The sequence below is a fragment of the Plecotus auritus genome, assembly GCF_963455305.1.
Source record: "Plecotus auritus genome assembly, chromosome: 9".
In the NCBI taxonomy this organism is placed as follows: Eukaryota; Metazoa; Chordata; class Mammalia; order Chiroptera; family Vespertilionidae; genus Plecotus; species Plecotus auritus.
The window spans coordinates 17,183,190-17,202,807 of record NC_137783.1 but is presented as its reverse complement, the minus strand read 5'-3'; the positions used below and the strand labels follow the sequence as shown (position 1 = coordinate 17,202,807).

General features: G+C 34.7%; 1 protein-coding gene across 2 annotated transcripts in view; it reads left to right on the top strand.

The window, feature by feature from the left end:
• Window positions 1-19,180, top strand: part of SLK (STE20 like kinase) — a 47,282-nt gene extending 28,102 nt beyond the window's left edge. Inside the window, exons 10-19 of one of the 2 annotated variants that reach the window (XM_080642682.1) lie at window positions 8-138; window positions 599-722; window positions 2,502-2,681; window positions 5,222-5,314; window positions 11,453-11,582; window positions 12,207-12,331; window positions 12,861-13,049; window positions 13,602-13,727; window positions 14,617-14,730; window positions 18,667-19,180. In XM_080642682.1, coding sequence (XP_080498808.1) covers window positions 8-138; window positions 599-722; window positions 2,502-2,681; window positions 5,222-5,314; window positions 11,453-11,582; window positions 12,207-12,331; window positions 12,861-13,049; window positions 13,602-13,727; window positions 14,617-14,730; window positions 18,667-18,813 — 1,359 coding nt within the window. In that variant the 3' untranslated portion in view covers window positions 18,814-19,180. The remainder of the gene's footprint in view (window positions 1-7; window positions 139-598; window positions 723-2,501; window positions 2,682-5,221; window positions 5,315-11,452; window positions 11,583-12,206; window positions 12,332-12,860; window positions 13,050-13,601; window positions 13,728-14,616; window positions 14,731-18,666) is intronic. The other variant, XM_080642683.1, reaches the window with a different exon arrangement.
• Window positions 19,181-19,618: the final 438 nt, after the last annotated feature.

Sequence of the window (19,618 nt, the reverse complement as noted above, 5' to 3'; positions counted from 1 at the left end):
CACTCAGGAAACAAGAAGACAAAAGAAAACATTGAAGAAAACACGCAAATTTATTGTTGATGGTGTAGAAGTGAGTGTAACAACATCAAAGATAGTTACAGATAGTGATTCCAAAACTGAAGAATTGAGGTTTCTTAGGTGAGTAGAGAACAACATAATTAAAACTGGTGCCCTAGCCGGTTTGGCTCGGTGGATAGAGCATCAGCCTGCGGACTGAAGGGTCCCAGGTTTGATTCCGGTCAAGGGCATATGCCTGGGTTGCGGGCTTGATCCCCTGTGGGGGGCGTGCAGGAGGCAGCCAATCAATGATTCTCTCTCATCATTGATGTTTCTATCTCTCTCTCCCTCTCTGAAATCAATAAAACAAAACTGGTTTTGTGACTTCTTTTTAGATTCTACAAAGTCTGAAGACTAGAGAAAGGAATAAAGACTTGGCTAATTTTGGACCATTCTTTTATTACTTTTATGTTTGCAAAAAATTACTTTTAAAGGTGTTTTTTTTTTTTTTTTTTTTTTTTTTTTTTTTTTTTAAAAAAGCATTACTTCAAAGGTATAACTTTTGTTTTCTCCTTTATCATGGCTATAACATTTTATTCAGACGCCAGGAACTTCGGGAATTAAGATTTCTTCAAAAAGAAGAGCAAAGAGCCCAACAACAGCTCAATAGCAAACTGCAGCAGCAGCGAGAGCAAATCTTCCGGCGCTTTGAGCAAGAAATGATGGTAAAGTCTTAAATACTTGTACCATTTTGTTAATTATGAAATTTGATGCTTTAAGAAAAAACCCACTAGTGGTTTTAGATCTTGTTCTCTGATGACTAGATTTTTCTGGCTTTATGATGTGTTTTTGCCCAAAAGGGTCCATCCTCGTTTTCCTATCACTGACTTATAGTGTGATCGGGGTCCTCATTTTTCTTTGATTAAAATCCGTCATGAAAACCTGGAATCATGAAGATGTTTACAAAGTTCTTTGGTGTGCCTATTGCTGGATCATTTTTCAGTGTTACAGTTTGACCTCTCAGATTTGGAATCCAAGATTTTAAGCCAGTCTAGAACAGTTATCTTTAAACCTTGCTGAGTATTAGAACTTCTTGGGGGCTTTTTCAAAACAAACTTACTTCTCTGGCAATTCACAGCTGCTAGATAAATTAGTGCTGTTTAGTCAAGGGTAATTGTAACTGAGTCTTGGTTTTTACCTTGTGCCCAAAGTTAAAAAAGGAGTTAGTAATGTGGTAAAACATTTTGATAACTTACGTTGAACATCTAGCTTAATGTAGGTTAAAAAAAAGATACTTTGAAATGTTACAGTGTTTATGCTTTAAACATAGTTCTTTTGCTGTTCTTATAAGTGCTAAGAATTGTTTTGTGTGAAGTGCGGTATTGTTGATTACATTTGTTGGATCATAACTGAGAATTCCTAAGAAAATAATGAATTTTTTTTCTTACTGAGTATTTTTATAGTACGAATATTCTATTTTCCAGAACCTTATAAAAGCTGAGTTTCTTTCCCCCCCCCACCCCCGGATATTTTTCAGAATGTTTTGCTTTTTAATTTGTTAAAGAAAACACCCTTTACAAATATTTAACTCTCTCTTATCCAAAATTGCAATGTTACTCAAGTTTTATATAAGCAGCAATCTTTTGTTGAAAAGGGTAGATTTATAATTCCAAAAGATTTGTTTCAATGATATAAGATGTTTATTTTAAGAAATTAATTAAGAAGGGTAAATCTGAAAATGACAATAGTACATAATTAAAATAGACTTCAGATAAGACCTTTGATTTATCAAACATTATAATGTATAAATATAGAGATTTTTTTTTTTACTTTAGTACTTCATAGCAATTGGATATTCTCCTGGATTCTCTAAAAATTTGCAACATTCTACTGCTTGTATAATAGAAAAATGTACAGTTGACCCTTGAACAGTGCAGGGTTTTAGGGGCATGAACCTGCAGCCCTGCCCCTTCCCTTGTGCAGTAGAAAATCCATGTTTAACTTGTAACTCCCTAAAAACCTAACTACAGTTGTCCCTGGGTATCTGCAGAGGATTGGTTTCAGGACCCCCTACAAATACCAAAATCTGCAGATGTAGAACAGTGCATACAATAGGCCCTCTGCATCCACAGATTCCCAACAATGGGTCAAAAATACTGTTTTCAATTTGTGATTGGTTGAATGTGCAGATGTGAAACCCAGGGATACAGAGGGCCAACTGTATATTTATTGAAAAAAAATCTGTATATAAGTGGACCTGTACAATTCAAACCTGTTCAGGGGTCAACTGTATTTATTTTCCATGTTAGAAGAAAAGAAATGCATGACTTTTTGAAAAATTATATATTTTAGTTCATTTGACTTGTTCAGTACTACAAAGGTTATATATATTCATTACATCTAAATTAAAATGCTAGTTATGTCCTCTTAGTAAACATCTTCATTATAATAGTTAATATGAGTGATAGAAAAATAAAATGATCTTGAGCTACATTGTTTTACAGAGCAAAAAGCGACAATATGACCAAGAAATTGAGAATCTAGAAAAACAGCAGAAACAGACTATTGAACGTCTAGAACAAGAACACACAAATCGCTTGCGAGATGAAGCCAAACGCATTAAAGGAGAACAAGAGAGAGAATTGTCCAAATTTCAGAATATATTGAAGAACCGAAAAAAGGAGGTAAGTTTAACTACTGTTTTTAATTATTAAAGCTACTTTTACTAGTTAAATAGGACTCTATATATTTTTTGTTATCTTCCCAACAGTCATGTAGGTTAGTAGTGAGGTCAGGTGTTAACCCATTTTACTGCTCAGGAGGCTGGAGTAGAAGAGGTTTTAATGGCCTGTTCAAGTTCACAATCTGCCAGTAAATATCCAGCTACACGTTGAGCCAAATCTTCATTTTTCTTCCAAATTATCACTTCTCTTTTATTAATACAGCATTTAAGGCATATTACAGAAGTATTTTTTCAAGACAACTTAGTGTTGTGTTTGTAGGAGGCAATAATATATTTAATTCATACTTAAAATACTCTTTTTATTAACTTGATTGCCTCTCTTTGACATTGTACCAAAACAAAAGCTAAATAATCTGAAATTCAAAATTGTATCTATAAATTCATCAAATTGTGAGGTACTTTGGAGAATCAAAGGTAGAAAACATCTGTAAAGTCATTTGAATAGGATGAATTTTTCATTTTTCCTGAAACTGTTCCATATTGTGGTAGAATCTTGTTTGTGGTATGAAAGATTGTCATTGATTGAGAAAGAAGATTTATATATTGGATTAGTATGTCTTTTTCTCCCAGACTAAGAGAGCTTTATATATTAGCAGCTTTCAGAGATAATTTTTATCATTTATTCTGTACCTTTAGTGTAGGGGGAGAAGTTACTTTTTCATGATTCTAAAGGACCCAGGAACAATAATTATGACATTTTTATTAGATTGGAACCAAAACATCTCAACCAGACTACTAGTGAATGCATTTTCACTTTGTATGTTTCAAATACCCAGCTCCATTGACTTTAACATTTAAATTATGCAGAAAATTGAACATCATATTGCTGAACTTGAGGATCTACTTTAAAAAGGATAGAATCAAACATTAATAAATATAGTGTGTTCAGTGATTTCTTTAGGTAAAGATGAATGAAATGGTATATAATTTTATTTGATGTGGCTATCATTTCTAAAAATTACTGTTTTGTCACATTATATTTTACATAAAATGGTTTTGTATATCATGGTGTATGACTTTTACTGAGGCTACATGTTAATTCTCTTGAAACCATGGGTAGTTTTCATTGAGAGGTTATTTTAAAAAAAAAAATTTTCATTTCAGAGAGGAAGGGAGAGGGAGAGAGAGATAGAAACATCAGTGATGAGTGAGAATCATTGATCAGCTGCCTTCTGCCTACTGGGGATCAAGCCCACAACCTGGGCATGTATCCTGGCCAGGAATCCAACTGTGACCTCCTGATTCATAGGTAGATGCTCAACCTCTGAGCCATATCAGCTGGGTGAGAGGTTATTTTTAATATCAAATTAAATAAATAAAATTTTACAGATAAATATGTGATTTAATCCTAAGTACATAAGAGCCTCTAGTTATTATTACTGTTTTGGGTAAGGGAATTTTAGCCAGTGAATATGTTTGAGATCATGATAATGTATATTTTAAATAATTATGTATTTTTTCCCTTATCACTAAACTTCTTGCATTTGGGGAGTTTCTTCCTTTTCATGGTGATTTGGTTTCATGAGGAATTACTGATGGGAAATTTTAAGTACACTGTTAAATCAAAATCAGTCTCTTTCACAAACCATCAATAGCATGTGGTGATTTGGAATCTGGTTGCTTTTGGTGCTTCTACTTGTTTGAATACATGATCATTTTTCATAGTTGGATTACAGGTCTGTTTTTAGGTGGAATACATATCTAGAATTTTGAAATGATTTAAAAGAAAGAACTCTAAAATATACTTCATTTTATGATATGTTTTATTGGTTATAATAAATCAAAGCAAATTAAACTTATTTTATGAGTGCTTGTATTACTGATTTTAAACTTGACAATTAAGTTTGGCTTAAATTGTCAGCAAAGGAGAATGTTATTTTAATCCAACTCAAAAGTGTCAGATATATTCATTTTTATCACACCGTGTATAAAATGGTGTGTTTTCTGAAAAAAGAAAATGTGGTATCCATTTATTTCTCCTTTGTGTGTTCTAAGGCTTACTTACCCGGTTGTTCTTTTGATCTCATTGAGTGGATTTTATTTAAAATTATCAAGCTAATTGTGAAATGTTTCACTTTTATAAGGGGCATTAGCTTTCCTTATGCCCAATATTTCAAACAGTGTCAATAGATATGCTTATAATTTTATGATCTTTCAAGAAGGTCAGTTGAGTTTATTATCTTAGTTCAGCATCAGTACTGTAAGTAATCCTTTACTGATTATCTTTGGGTCTTTAGAGGGAATGATATATAGAGATAATTAAGCAACTAATTAACTTCTACATGGCATAATGTCCCTTTTCTGCACTGAGATTAAGCATGTTCTGTCCTTTCATTCTTTTCCACCAAACTAACACCTATGCTAATGCATGTTCAACTTTTTAACAGCTTTAATATTTGACTAGTAGCTTGTCTGCTCACATAAATGCTTGCTGTGGAGAAAGTATTATTTCCCCACCTCCTGCATGCTTATACACTGTAGGTTATAAATGAAGTGGAGAGTGCACCCAAAGAGCTGAGAAAAGAGCTCATGAAACGCAGGAAAGAGGAGCTTGCACAAACCCAGCATGCTCAGGTAACAGCAGCAGCTTAATGCTACTAAAAACAGAAAGCAGCATTATTCTAACAGCTCAGTAAACCATGGTTGAAAGGGTAATTTCTAAGTGTATGTGTTACTGACTATGTATGTCATACAAAGGTTCCCAGGGCATTCTTAAGGTAGTTTCTAAAGGCACACTAATGGTGACATTTAAGTTGCTAATATGCTCCATGCTGGGGATCTAGCCCGCAACCCCGGGGGGCATGTGCCCTGACTGGGAATTGAAACTTGACCTCCTGGTTCATAGGTCTCTTCTCAACTACTGAGCCACACCGGCTGAGCCCAATTTTAAATATAAGTCTGTTGCTTTTCTTTTTGACTCAGAATCTAGCAGTTAAAAAAATAGACTATTTTTACTCATATAAATTTGATTCTAGGTTATAAGGCTGAGCCAATGAAGATGAGTGAATTCTTTATTAAATTAGATGAATTAGTATTTTCAATATATTCTTATGTAGAATTATTTCATGTGACTCTACAAGGTTTTTTATACTAGGAATCATCTTTCTTTTAATTAAGTTTGCACTCAGCTTGGAGGCAAAGAAAAGTGAGTTCAATTTATAGTTACATATGTCAATGAAAGGAAGAACACACATGGATTATATATTAATTGTTGCCTATATTATCTTTTTAATGTGGTTTTATGTAATTTCAAAAGTGGTTCCCAGACTTTTAAACTTTATAGACCTATGAAAAGAAACATAAAATATAACCAAAAAACATTGGGGGCCATGACAAATGGATTGCCATTAAAATTTTTTTTATTTTTGCCAAGTAAGGATATTTTAAAACTGCCATTTACTTGTCACCATCATTTCAAAGGAGAGACTATTTTAATACCATAAAAAAGAATAAACATCTCAGAATTAAAAATTTTAATAGTGAAAAGTTTTCTCTTGACTGATATGGAGATCACTAAATAGAAAACATAGCATTTACTATGTATCAAGCACTGTTCTAAATGCTTTACCTGTATAAACTCATTTAACCTTACAACATATGAGGTAGTTTCTCTTATTACCTCCATTCTACAGTGAGGAAATTAAAAGCACAGGAAGGTTGAGTGACTTTTCTAAGATCACACATCTGGTTAATGGTAAAACCAGAATACTTGTCTAAGCCAAGTTTGGTTCCACATTGAACTGCCATAACATACTGCCTCTCAGATTTAAGCTACCCTTTCTGTGCCGAATCTAAACTCTTACCAGCTTAGCTTAGTGGTTGTTGGCCATTTCTTGTTATTAAGTGAAAGGGAAGTTCTTGCTGGTTGTATGTATGTTTTTGGGTAATTTGGATTTTAAATCAGATAATAATACAGTTTTTGCCTTGTAAAGGAATGTAGACTTTTTAAATTCCAAAGGGTAATATATCAGACAATAAAGTTGAAATTGAGAATGCTAAATTGAGGTGCTAAATTGAGAATGCTAAATTGAGGTGCTAAAACTTGATTACAGAGTCTATTTTAAACTTTTTTTGAGTGTTTATAAATAATAGCCATATATTCATGGAGCTAGAATGTATTTGATCATCTGGTCCAGTGGTTCTCAAATTGTGCTTCCAGTAGCTCTTGAGTTTAGAAGTACCTTGAGAATCCTTCAGAAAGTAAGGACTGTGGGGCTCTTGGCCCCTGCTTCCACTTCAACACAAGCAGCAACACTTTTTAACTGTTTTATAAATTTTATGTATTTTTGGTGAGTTTTTTAAAAAGAGGGCTTGACTAGAGTTCGGAAACCATTGATCTAGTTCAAATCCTTCATTTTACAGAAGAGAAAGAGGCCCTTCTGTTCCATGCCTAAAGAAACTCAACATTTGTATAATTATTTTTTTCCATTTATAAAAAGTCATTCAGCTGTATTCTCACCTGGGAGGTGCGTTGTATTCTGATCCACAGGGTCTTGCTCAGGTCATGATTCAATCTTTTCAGTTGTCATCTTGTGCAGTCTTCAACGCCCAAATGCAGGATGTAAGTCCCACGTGCCTGTAGGAGGATGCCTTCTCCTGTTTTACCTGCTTTTTCTTTGGCTCACATGTGCCTTTTCATTGTTAGCTTTATTTGTTACAATTTTAGAAGATTGATAGATGATAATGTCAGTAATGATAATAACAGTAATAATTTGACATGACCTTTATAGTACAGTATTCTTCAGAGTTTTCACATTTGATTCCCACTGCCACCACCCTAATGTAGGGATGGAGTGTATTCATTTTACAGATGAAGAAATCAAGGCACAGAAGTCTAAGTGATCTGCCTAAAGTCTCAAAGAGATTAGAACTAGAACACTTCTAATACAGTGTTCTTTTTCTATCTACTCCACCACAATTTTTAATTTGAGATTTTCATATTTTTTAAGAAATATCTTCCCAAAAGTATTTTATGAACTTTGCACATGTGAGAAATTGAATGCTGTGGTTAGATTTTTATCTTGGTGTGAAGTGACATTTTGATTGCATATATGTTTATGTAGCTGTTTTAATTATGGATATGGTCAGAAAAGCCATATTAAAAGTGGTGATTTTAGTTCCATTTAACTGTAGTTTTCACTATTCAAATTGTTCATAATGAATAGTGAGTTGCTATTCTTCTTGTAGTTTTAAATTAAGTCTGGAATTCCAGGCTGTATTCTTTCTCACAGTTTCTATAGGGAGTGACTAGCTCATTTAACACTATAATTTTTGTTTGTTATGTTTGATATATACAACTGGAATAGATAGAATACAGCTTGATTTCAACCCCCTCTTTCCCCTCTCCTGAAATTAGACTAATTTTTTTTTATTGGTAGCTCTTGGACTCTATAGTCTTCTAAAAGAGTAAGCAAAACATTAATTTTTTTAACGAGAGGGAGAAATTATGAATTACGATCACTTTTCTGATCATTACCATTTTTTAGATTTTCTTTTGAGTTAAAATGATCAAATTCTGTACAAATAGCCCAATATATTATAACCCTTTCTTACAGTTTTCTGAAACACAAAGTTGTATTTTTCATGTTCATAGATATCTGATTAATGTGATAAAATTACTTATCAAAATTCAAACTTGTACATTTAATGGTCCTTTACAATTTATGTGTCCTTTTAAAAAATACTTTTTACTTCCAGTGATCAGATTCATCTCTTAATTTTTTTTTATTGGATGAATGTAATTTGTACAGTCTTTTTGGAATGTAACATCACTTTTCATTTAGAGCCTAAGAGTAATTTCTAATTAAAAAATTCCATTGTGAATATATTGTACTTGGCTTGTGGAGTTAGGAAATTTAATGAAAGCTCAATAATAATAAAATTTCATTTCTTTTGAGGTAATAAAATATATTAATTAGTATGTAAAAGACCTTTCAGGTAATTTTTAGCTTTAATATAAACAATTATCTATGCTTTATCCTTGACTGTGTAATCATTCAGACTCTGCTTAATTATTCAAGTCCATAGCTCTGTAAGGCAGCTGGTGTTTTTGCTAACTAGCTGTTAGGAAGCTCTGCCATGTATTGCTACCTTGACTCTTTCCTGTTGATTCGTATTTTACCTTCTGGACCAGAGCAATGCTAGTTCTGCCTGCTTCCATAGGCAGTCTTAGCCTTTCTTTTTCCTCATTTACTCTTAGCTGCTTCACAGCATGCTTCTGTAGCTCCTTCAGTCATTCATTGTGTAGCATGATTTATGGTGGTAATGTTTTTTGTTGCTGTTAATCCTCACCCGAGGATATTTTTCCATTGATTTTTAGCGTGAAAGGGAGGGGGAGAGACACACAGAGAGAAACATTGATGTGAGAGAGACGCATTGATTGGTTGCCCCCTGCATGATTCCTGATTGGGGCTAGGGATCGAGCCTGCAACCCAGGTACATGCCCTTAATTGGAATCGAACCCGAGACCCTTCAGTTTGAGGGCCGACACTATCCACTGAGCCAAACTGGCTAGGGCTACTGTTGAACTTTTGAAAGTGTAATACTAAGAGAAGGGGCCCACTGCTTAGTTAAAGGTTTTCTTTTAATGGAATTCTTATATTGTTTATCTAGACATATTATTACAGTAATATTACAGAATGTGACCAAAATTGGCATTGACAAGAAATTGCATTTGAGTGGCACCAATTTGTATATACCTTTTTAATTTTCAATATAAATATGTACAAATAAATTTGCCCCATCTTGTATTTTTGCACTTGATTTTTTTGAGTCTAAAGGTAATATTTATATTTATGCTAGTTAATTTGGACCCATTGTTTCTGTCCACCACACACAAATATTTTTTTTTATCCTCACCTGAGGATATGTCTTTTTGTTGATTTTTAGAGAGGAAGGAAGAGAGAGAGAGAGAGAGAGAGAGAGAGAGAGAGAGAGAGAGAGAGAGAGAGAAAGAGAAAGAGAGAAACATGGATCGGTTGCCCCCCCTGGTATGGGACATTGCTCCAACCAACTGAGCCACCTGGCCAGGACCACACACATTTTTTTAAGTTCTTTATACCAACCAATGACAAAAAATGTTGAACAAAAGAAAACCCTTTGATATGTCTGCCAGCTAATGTAAGTTTATTTAATAAGTTTGCATATAGAAATTTTATAATGAAATTAGAAAAAATTTAATTTTTATTACAATTGATACTTACTGTAGGACAAAGAGAAGCTTGAACAACTTTCTTTGTTGTAACTGCTTAAAAGATAGGCATGGCAATTTTGCATCTCTTTAAATAAAACTCAAAAGACCTTATTCTATATAGTTGAATTTAAATATTTATTTAGTTTTACTTTATTTTTTGCTGTGATAAAGTTATATAGGTATCCGTAGTTAAGTTGACAATTTTATTTTATAGAGGTAATTCATTAGTCTTTTGCTACTGTATATTTGTATTTTTGCTAAAATACAAATTATGATGCAGATGAAACAGCAGCTTTTGTGACTCTGAATTACTGGATGTCCTTAATGGTAAGACCTGATCTTCACCTCCAGGGACAGTAGTAACGCAGGGGCTTGAGGAACACTGCTAGACTTGTTCTTTGTGCATTGAAGGCCAGGCTGGTTGTGATTTAGATCTATGAAACTCCGTTTGAGGCCCAAAAAGTAGTTCCAGAAGGATGTGAGGGTTTTATCTTCTCTAGGATGTGCAAGAGGAGGAATTATAGGTGAAATGGTGTTTCAACACTAAATTTTTAAATCTATACTCAAATTGATCAGAATATATCTTGAGCTGATCACAAACTGCTCGAACTGCCAAGAGAGGGGTAGAGATCCAAACATTTCCTGGGCAAAATTTACATTTCTTCAGTTTGGATATTGTTCCTTTTCTTCTGTACATCTTCTAGCATAAAGATCATAAGTCACTTTATCCTTTCTTACAAAGTAACCAAAGTATATTTTTAAAGCATAAATTTGGTATTTAGGTACATGGTACGTACTCAGTAAATATTTGTTGAATGAGTGAGTGAATCCCAAACATTTTATTTTTCCCCCCAAACATTTTAGAATAGTTCTCTGATTATAAGGAATTTTGTTTACAGATTTATAAATGTAGCTCACTTTCCTATTCCTAGTTCACATTTCTCTAGCAATGCACTGCTTCTTATTAAGTCCTCAAACTATTGTTCTTTTTAAGCACAGGCTGTTGATACAGAAACTATCTTTCTCTGTTAGTATAGGCATGGTATTTCTTCCTAACTCTTTATTTGTCAGAAAAATAGTGTTTAAAATTCTGACATCTGTTTTACTTATTTGCTGTTTATTGCCTTTCTTTCTAAAAGGCATTTCTTGTTTGTTCTTGTTTTATCCACACCATACTGGAATAGATAGTCAGTTTTAGAAGATGTAAATTTATTATTTTCCCAAAGATGTCATTGTAACAGGGCATTTTAATTATGAGTTGATAATAGACTTCTTTTGTATGTGTTAGTCTTAATGATGAGTTTAGAATAATATGTATTCTAGTACTTTTTTTCTAGGCTTGAATTGGGTGACTAATACATTTATATATATACTATATAATCTTAGTATTTTAAAAATTTCACTAACTTTAAAAACTTGGTTTAGAAATATTGATAACCATTAATATATACAATCATACAGATAAATGGATGTTTTGCTCAGTAAATACTTATTAACTGATGGTTAACTATGTCTAATAGGAACAAGAGTTTGTTCAGAAGCAACAACAAGAATTAGATGGCTCTCTGAAAAAGATCATCCAGCAGCAGAAGGCAGAGTTAGCCAATATTGAGAGAGAGTGCCTGAATAACAAGCAGCAACTCATGAGAGGTATATGAAATTGTGCAGCATATGTGTACATATAAAATGATATCTCAAAAACATTGCGGCACTATACCTTGAAAATTACTTGAATGCTTTCCTTTGCTAGAGTGGTAGAGGGAAAGATAAAGTTGAGGTAAATAAGAGGAAAAATTATAAAATACTGTGAGTTATAGAATTCCTTTATGACAGTAGAAGTGAAAATAAATATATTCCTTAAAACATCTTTTTGTCCAGATGATGCTAGAAATATACCTGAATAATTTTACATACTCATTATGTCTTATAATTGTTGGTATATTTAATGGCTACATGATAGAATGGGATTTTAACCACTTATTTCCCCTAAGAAATAGCTTAGATTTTTTTTTTTTAATTTCTCATGAAGATGATTAAATAGAATTTTGGTATTGGGGGTGTGGCATTCTCTATTATAGGACATTAGAACAGAACTGAAAGTAGTAATAGATGTTATCTTTACATTGGTAATATTTTATTTATAGCTCAGAATGTCAGTTTGTATGTAAGTGTATATGGATCACTTTTATATAAATTTGTGTAAAAACATGAAATCCAAAGTACATTAGTAAAAAAAACAAAGTGACATTTTTGAAAATTGCTTTCTTCTTCTAGCTCGAGAAGCTGCAATTTGGGAGCTTGAAGAACGACACTTACAAGAAAAACACCAGCTGCTCAAACAGCAACTTAAAGATCAGTATTTCATGCAAAGACATCAGTTACTGAAGCGCCATGAGAAGGTTAATGAAAGGAAAATTTATTTACTTTTTTGTTCATTTTAAAGTTTGCAGAGTGAGGATTTCATTTTTGAAACTTATACTTCTTAGAGAATACATTTCACATTTCTTTATTTTATCCCTAAAATGTCTTTGATGAAGTTTGGAGTAATTAATTATATGTTGATCCTGATTGCAAACTTCTTTTCTACAAATTCCATGGAAGGTAACTAATTATAATGCCTAATGGCTTTGATAATCTTCATCTTGGTCTCTCAAAAGTAGCTGTTATGGCTCCATTTATGGTTCATATATCTTAAAAATGTGGACTCCCTATACTTAGTAAAAGAGAGCTTCAATATAAGACTCTTAGTACTAATAGCTTCATTTTTCCTAGAAGTTATTTTTTGGCTAATATTTTGCTGATTTTTATGCAGTAAGGGAGAGAATAATTTTGGGAAACAACAACAAAATGGCATGTTTGAACATATGTATGGGTATTGAGTGTTAAATTATATCTACATCAACTGGATTCTGTTTAAAACTTTCTAAGGAAACAGAACAAATGCAGCGTTACAATCAACGACTTATTGAGGAATTGAAAAATAGACAGACTCAAGAAAGAGCAAGACTGCCTAAGATTCAGCGTAGTGAAGCCAAGACTCGAATGGCCATGTTTAAGAAAAGTTTGAGAATTAACTCAACGGCCACACCAGATCAGGACCGTGAAAAAATTAAACAGGTAAATAAGCAAATTACTGTCTTCTCTTTTAGGTTAAGAATATTTGAATGACTTTTAGAAGGGTCACATGATAGTGTTGTAAACATTTAGAGGCAGCTTGCACTTATTGATGTTCACTTTGGCTCTGTGGGTTGGGGCTAGATATATGGCATGTGCCAGCTTAGTCTTCCTAGGGTGATGGCCACAGAGGGCAGAGCCCTCCCTCCCATGCCCCACACCAGGTCCTGGATTATACTGGTCATAAAACTAGTCCTGGGAATGAGATGACTTGGACAGCTTTTAAAGTAAAAACATATGACCTCACTATATTTCGAAAGTCCCACACACAAATTAACTGAGGTCAGTCCCTAAGCTGATAGGAGGAACAAGGTTGTAATCAGAAGTCCTCCCCTCCCCATAAAATAGACTCCAGCTTGAGTCACAATATATTATTACATGCAGCTTTAATTTATTGTACTATAAGCTTTGGTAAATTTCTTAATTATACATTTTGAAGATACAGAAATTACATTGCTTGTTAACCATATTTGCTTTTGTTTTTCTTATTTACAGTTTGCTGCTCAAGAAGAAAAGAGGCAGAAAAATGAGAGGATGGCTCAGCATCAAAAACATGAAAATCAAATGCGGGATCTTCAGTTGCAGTGTGAAGCCAATGTCCGAGAGCTGCATCAGCTGCAGGTTAGATATGGAAGCTCTAAGACAAAGCTGGTAATAGATGAGCAGCACCGGGTTTGGGAAAATAATAGCTAACCAAAGTAAGCTTCACTTTACTCATGAAAATGCTGGAATCTGTTTCCTGTTACAGACTGAAAATAAGACCACTTTAGCATCATAGGCACTTGTTTGGATTTTATATAACTATAATAGAGCATGAAATTAAATTATAACCTAAGAATTTGAGTCTTTCAAAAGTAGTATTGAGTATTTTTAGTATATTTTGCAAAGAAAATGAACAAAGTTTTCAAAATGATGTAAGCAGTTTTGTTACCAGATTCTGAATTTGAAATTTCATTTAGGGATAAATAGCTTATTTTCTTCTAGTTTTATGAAAAAGGTGATAAACTAAATATATGAGAATTTTTCCCTAAGAAATTTAAAGGTTACTTTAGAGAGGACTGTTTTTGAACCTTACCTGGAATATGCAACCCATCTAGTAGAGAGCCTAAAATGTTTAGAATTTCAGAGTAGTATATGCATTTTGGATACTCTACATATTTGCTTAATTTACCAGAAGATTTCTGAAACCCATATTCTGGTGCCAATGGGTAAAATGCATACAAGCTGCCTTCTGAAGTGTCAGTGTTATGAGTAAACCTTAGAAAGGAAAAGCAGGATCAAACTAATGCTGCCTATTTAAGTTCTTTTCATGTGATAATAGATCTAGCTTCTAAACCTGCAAAGATGAAGCTATGACTCATTTCCTAATTCTTGGCCCTTGGTTTTTAGAGAATTTGAACCTCAGTAATAGCTTGGTGTTTGATGAATAATTTATTATTTTGAAAGATAATGTATTTGTGAAAAGTTACTTTGTTGATCTGAAGTTTTTTAACCCAAACTTTATTTCCAGAATGAAAAATGCCATCTATTGGTTGAGCATGAAACTCAGAAACTAAAGGAGTTAGATGAGGAGCACAGCCAGGAATTAAAGGAATGGAGAGAGAAATTGAGACCTAGGAAAAAGGTAATTTTAAAAACTTTAATTAAAATGTTTACATCTATCTATCCATCCATCCATCCACCCACCCACCCACTCATCCTCCCAGCTATTGGCTCTTTACCTAATGAGTGTCAGATGCAGGAGATACAGGGGAGAGAAGACAAAATCTCTGTCCCCCAAAGGTTCAGAATCTGGTGACAAGCAATTACAGGTCAGTAGGATCATTGCTCTACTGAAGGAGTTAAGTTCAAGATACAGGGGAGGGGAGCACAGTGTGCAAGCCAAGGAGGAGGAGTGCTTAGGTCTTCAGGAGTGGGGGACTCAGGGAAGCTTCTGAGAGGAGATGCTTTGTAAGCCAAGAGGGGCTTGAAGGATGAGTAAGAGCTTCCAGGATGGACCGACAGATTGGGGTGGGATGAGGCAATTTAGTCACAGAGAAGAAAATGACTGAAGGTAGTATGTACAGAAATTTTAAGTAGCTCCCCATAGCGGGAGTGTGTTCCTACGTGTAGGCATTAGGGAGGGGGAGAAGGAAGGAAGTAATGACAGCTTGGTCTAGACAGGTTGACAGAGCCAGATTGCAAGGCCATTGGGTGCTATGTAAATTGACAATCTAATAAAATAGGAATGGCTTCCCTGCCTTTATCTAACCAGCTACCCATTTTCCTTATTTGCACTTGGCTGTTTGATAGCCTGGTCCAGTTGGTCAACCATTCAGTTCTTGTTATCACTATATGATCCTCTCCCTTTGTTAACTCTCAAACTTAAAGCTTTATTTTCTCTCGGGCTTCTTGCCTGCTATACATTTCAACCATTCCTTTCTTCTATTCATCCCATCAGTGAATTACAGGAATATGAATTTAGCACCTATTATTTGTTAACGTTTCTAGAGGAAGTGAAATGACCAAGTCAGTTGATAGTGTGGCTTTTTAATTTAAATTTTATTTTTAAATTTTTGAATAGGTAATGCATTCATATGGTTCAGAACTCAAAAGGCATGGAAGGGTAAACAGTGAGAAGAAGTCTCTTTCTCTAGTTTCTTTTAACTCTTTGCAGTCTAGCAAACTCCCAAATTGAACTTTAACAGGTCACAAAGTGAGTTGGTAATAACCAGGTCCTATGACATTATCTAATTGTTCTGATTATAAATCTTGTTTCTTAAAATTCTTTTCTCGCCTGACTTTTGTGATATACTCTCTTCTTTGTGCTCTTTATCACCTTTTCTCTGTCATCCAGGCACCTGAAGTGTAGACATTTCCCAGTTTTACATCCTTAGCTCGGTCCTTTATCTTGATGATCTCGTAGCTAGTCATGGCTTAAACTGTTGCATATTTAAGGACAATCCCAAAACTTGTATAGTAGGGGTTGTATAGAGCACAAATTCTAAAATCATACAGATCTGGATTCAAATATCAGTGTTGACACTGATTAATTTTGTTATTTAACATTTCTAAGTCTAGTTCTCCTTATTTGTAAAATTTATGTTAGTTTGTGTTAAGACAGTTAAAAGAAGTGCTGCGTGCACAGCAGTAGTCCCAGTACTTGAGCGTGGTCAGGGTTCAATGAATGGTTATTATTGCTACTGTTGTTTATTGTTTTACTATTATTGGTTCATTCTCAGAGCTCCCATTTTCCACCTTGATGTTCCATTCCTCATTTCCTTCAGGCCTCTGTTCCAATATTATTTCATCAAAGGTTCTTTTTTGGATCGCTATATAGAAAATAGACTACATGCCTACCTCAAACACACTCTATCCCCTCACCTTTCTTTGTTTTTCCTCATAGCATTCATCACCACCAGATACATTGTTTATTGTTTGTCTTCTCTCACAAGAATGTAGGCTCCTTGAAAGCAAGGACATTATTGCTTTGGTCACTGGTACATCCCTAACTTTTAGAATAGTTCCTGCACATTATAATGGTCATTACATACCTGTTGAATGTTGATTAAAGATTGTAAACTCGGTGGAGATAAAACTAAACTTAACATCCTTTTCATCTTCATCTATGTGTCACCCTTTCCCTCTTTCTCTAGTCCCTTCACCAACAGATGTTCTTTCCGCATTCCTGTTCTCTTGCCATCTAGGCTAGAAACCTGAATTATTTTTCATTTCCATGATACCCTACATTCAATCATAATATTTCTCTTTTTCATATTATCATCTTACTACTTGCTTAACATTGTTCAATAATATCCTAATGGGCCTTCCTGTCTCTAGCTCCTTTTCTTTTTTCCTACTTGCCTACCATCACCCGGATATTTGCCCTCAAGAACATTTCTGATACTGTTAGAGTGGTATTGATAAATCTTCAGTTCTTTCAGAAATAAATGTAAATACCTCAATCTGACTTTAAAAAAAAAATCCTCACCTGAGGATATTTCTTCCATTGATTTTTCAGTGGAAGGGAGCGTGAAGGGGAGAAGAGAGAGAGAGAGAGACATCGGTGTGAGAGAGAGAAACATCAATGTGAGAGAGACCCATCAATTGGTTGCCTTTCCCACGTTCCTGAACCTGGGGTCAGGTATTAAACCTGCGACCCTTTGGTCCACAGACCGATGCTCTAACCACTGAGAAAACCGGCCAGGGCTCAGTCTCACTTTTAAGCCTTCATAGTGCCACACATTGGCCACAACCTTTCTAGCTTCATCTTCCACTAACCACTTTGATCCCAGGTTACGTTCCAGTATCCTATATAATAAAAGCCTAATATGCTAAGTGTCCAGTCGTCCCATCATCCATTCAACCAACCAAAGTGTAATATGCTAATGATATGCTAAGGCCACTCAACTGCTTGCTATGACATGCACTGACCACCAGGGGGCAGTCAGTCAACTGGTCAACCAGTCACTATGACATGCACTGACCACCAGGGGGCAGACAGTCGACCAGACAACCAGTCACTATGACATGCACTGACCACCAGGGGGCAGACACTCCGACTGTTAGGTTAGCTTGCTGCTGGAGTCCGGTTAATCAGGACTGACTGAAACAGGCCGGACATGCCCTGGAGCCCGCCTGTGGTCCTGGCTGGCCAGCCTCCTGTGTCCCTCCCCAGCCCTGATTGTGCACCGGTGGGGGTCCCTCGCCTGGCCTGTGCCCTCTCACAATCCAGTACCCCTTGGGAGATTGTGGTCGGAGAGCTGGTTTCGGCCTGGCCTTCGTGCGCCAGGCCTCTAATAGGGTATAATCACCGTTACTCAAAACCATTTTTGCAGTTTCCTGCCTCTGCATTGTTTCAGCTCCCTTTGTCTGGCATGCCTTCCCCATCCTGTCTATTAATTTCTTATCTTGACTTCAAGACTAAATTCATGTTTCATTTCTTCTGAGAAACCTTGTGTCCTTCCATCTTCTTCTATACTTTGATTATACCTCTGTAGCAGCACTTTATCCCTGAATCACTTTTCTGCAAAGTCATTGATACCTCAGATATTTATCAAGCACTTATATTTGCTCTGTATTATGGGGATATAATGTTGAATCTGATTTAGGTTTTAACTTTAAACAGTTTATAGTCCAATGTGGTAGAAAAAACATGCACATCAATAATCAAAATAAAAAACAGAAAATGGTAAGTCCACATGGGAGTCACAGATAATAGTAGGTGCCATCTATTGAGTACCAAGTATGTGTTAAGTACATCATCATCACATTTAATCTTCACACAGCAACCCAGTGAGGTGTAGGTGGTGTTTTCCCTATTTGTAGCAGAAGAATGAAATGATTCTATAAGATAGAGAAGTTAAGTAATTGACCTAACTTAGCCATTAGTATGGCTGAGCCAAGACTTGAATTGAACCTAGGGCTGTGCACAGCCTTTGATCCTAACTATTGAGCAGTCTGTTCTTCCATAGGATAATATACAGAGAATGTGTTTGGGGCAAATAGTTTTATCTTGGCCACCAGAGTAAATTCTGTTTGAAATACCAGTACATAATTTCCTTTTCCCTTCCTTTTTAAGACACTGGAAGAAGAATTTGCCAGGAAACTGCAGGAACAGGAAGTGTTCTTTAAAATGACTGGGGAGTCTGAATGCCTTAACCCATCAACACAGAGCCGAATTTCCAAATTCTATCCTATCCCTAGCTTGCATTCCACTGGATCGTAACTATGGGAAGTATTCTGTGGTCTAGTTTGGCTTTTGAAATATGTCATTTTTTTCTCTTCATCTTCTGCCACAGTCTACATTAGAGAGTGCACGAAGACAATCACCTGCCTCACTTAGAAGTTTTTGTGTTTGTTCGTCTTGTTCATTTAGCAAAGATGAAGGGAACTGAACTAAGACAGATGCTGGGCCATGTTGGCATAGAAGCATTTTGCAGTAATTCCCTAAGATGATTTTGTATGCTAGTATTAATCTTAAAAATTGTGTTCTTTAGATGCTGTTACCTAAAAAACTTTTAGAGATACAATGTTTAAAGTTATTTTAAAAAACCTGTTATGTCACTGAGTATTAGTAAATATCTTTTTCTCAATGATGCCTGAATTCTGTAGTTGGAACTTTGCTGTAGAGAGTTGTAATAATTTTCTTTTGGTGAATCAGCTCTCATGAAAAAGCTATGAGTTGCTCAAAATATAATACTGATTCATTAAATCAATTTTATCTTTAAATATCAACAAACCCTTTTAAAAGAGAAAAATTATTTCAGTAATCTAATATAATTATCTGTTTAGGCCTGAGCTAGTATTCAAGGGTGCTGGTTTTATTAAGATAGTGCCTAAAACACTAAATTTCAATTGAGTCTAAAATAGGATTTTCTTTTTTGATTCAACAGGGACAAAACATCCTTAGCATTAAGCATTATTGTTTTTTAAATCTTGGTTCTATTACCATTTGATAAAAATTTTCATCCTAAATGTGTTGTTCAAGGTTGGAAACATGAAAAAAAAAAAAAAAAAAGAACTTTTAGATG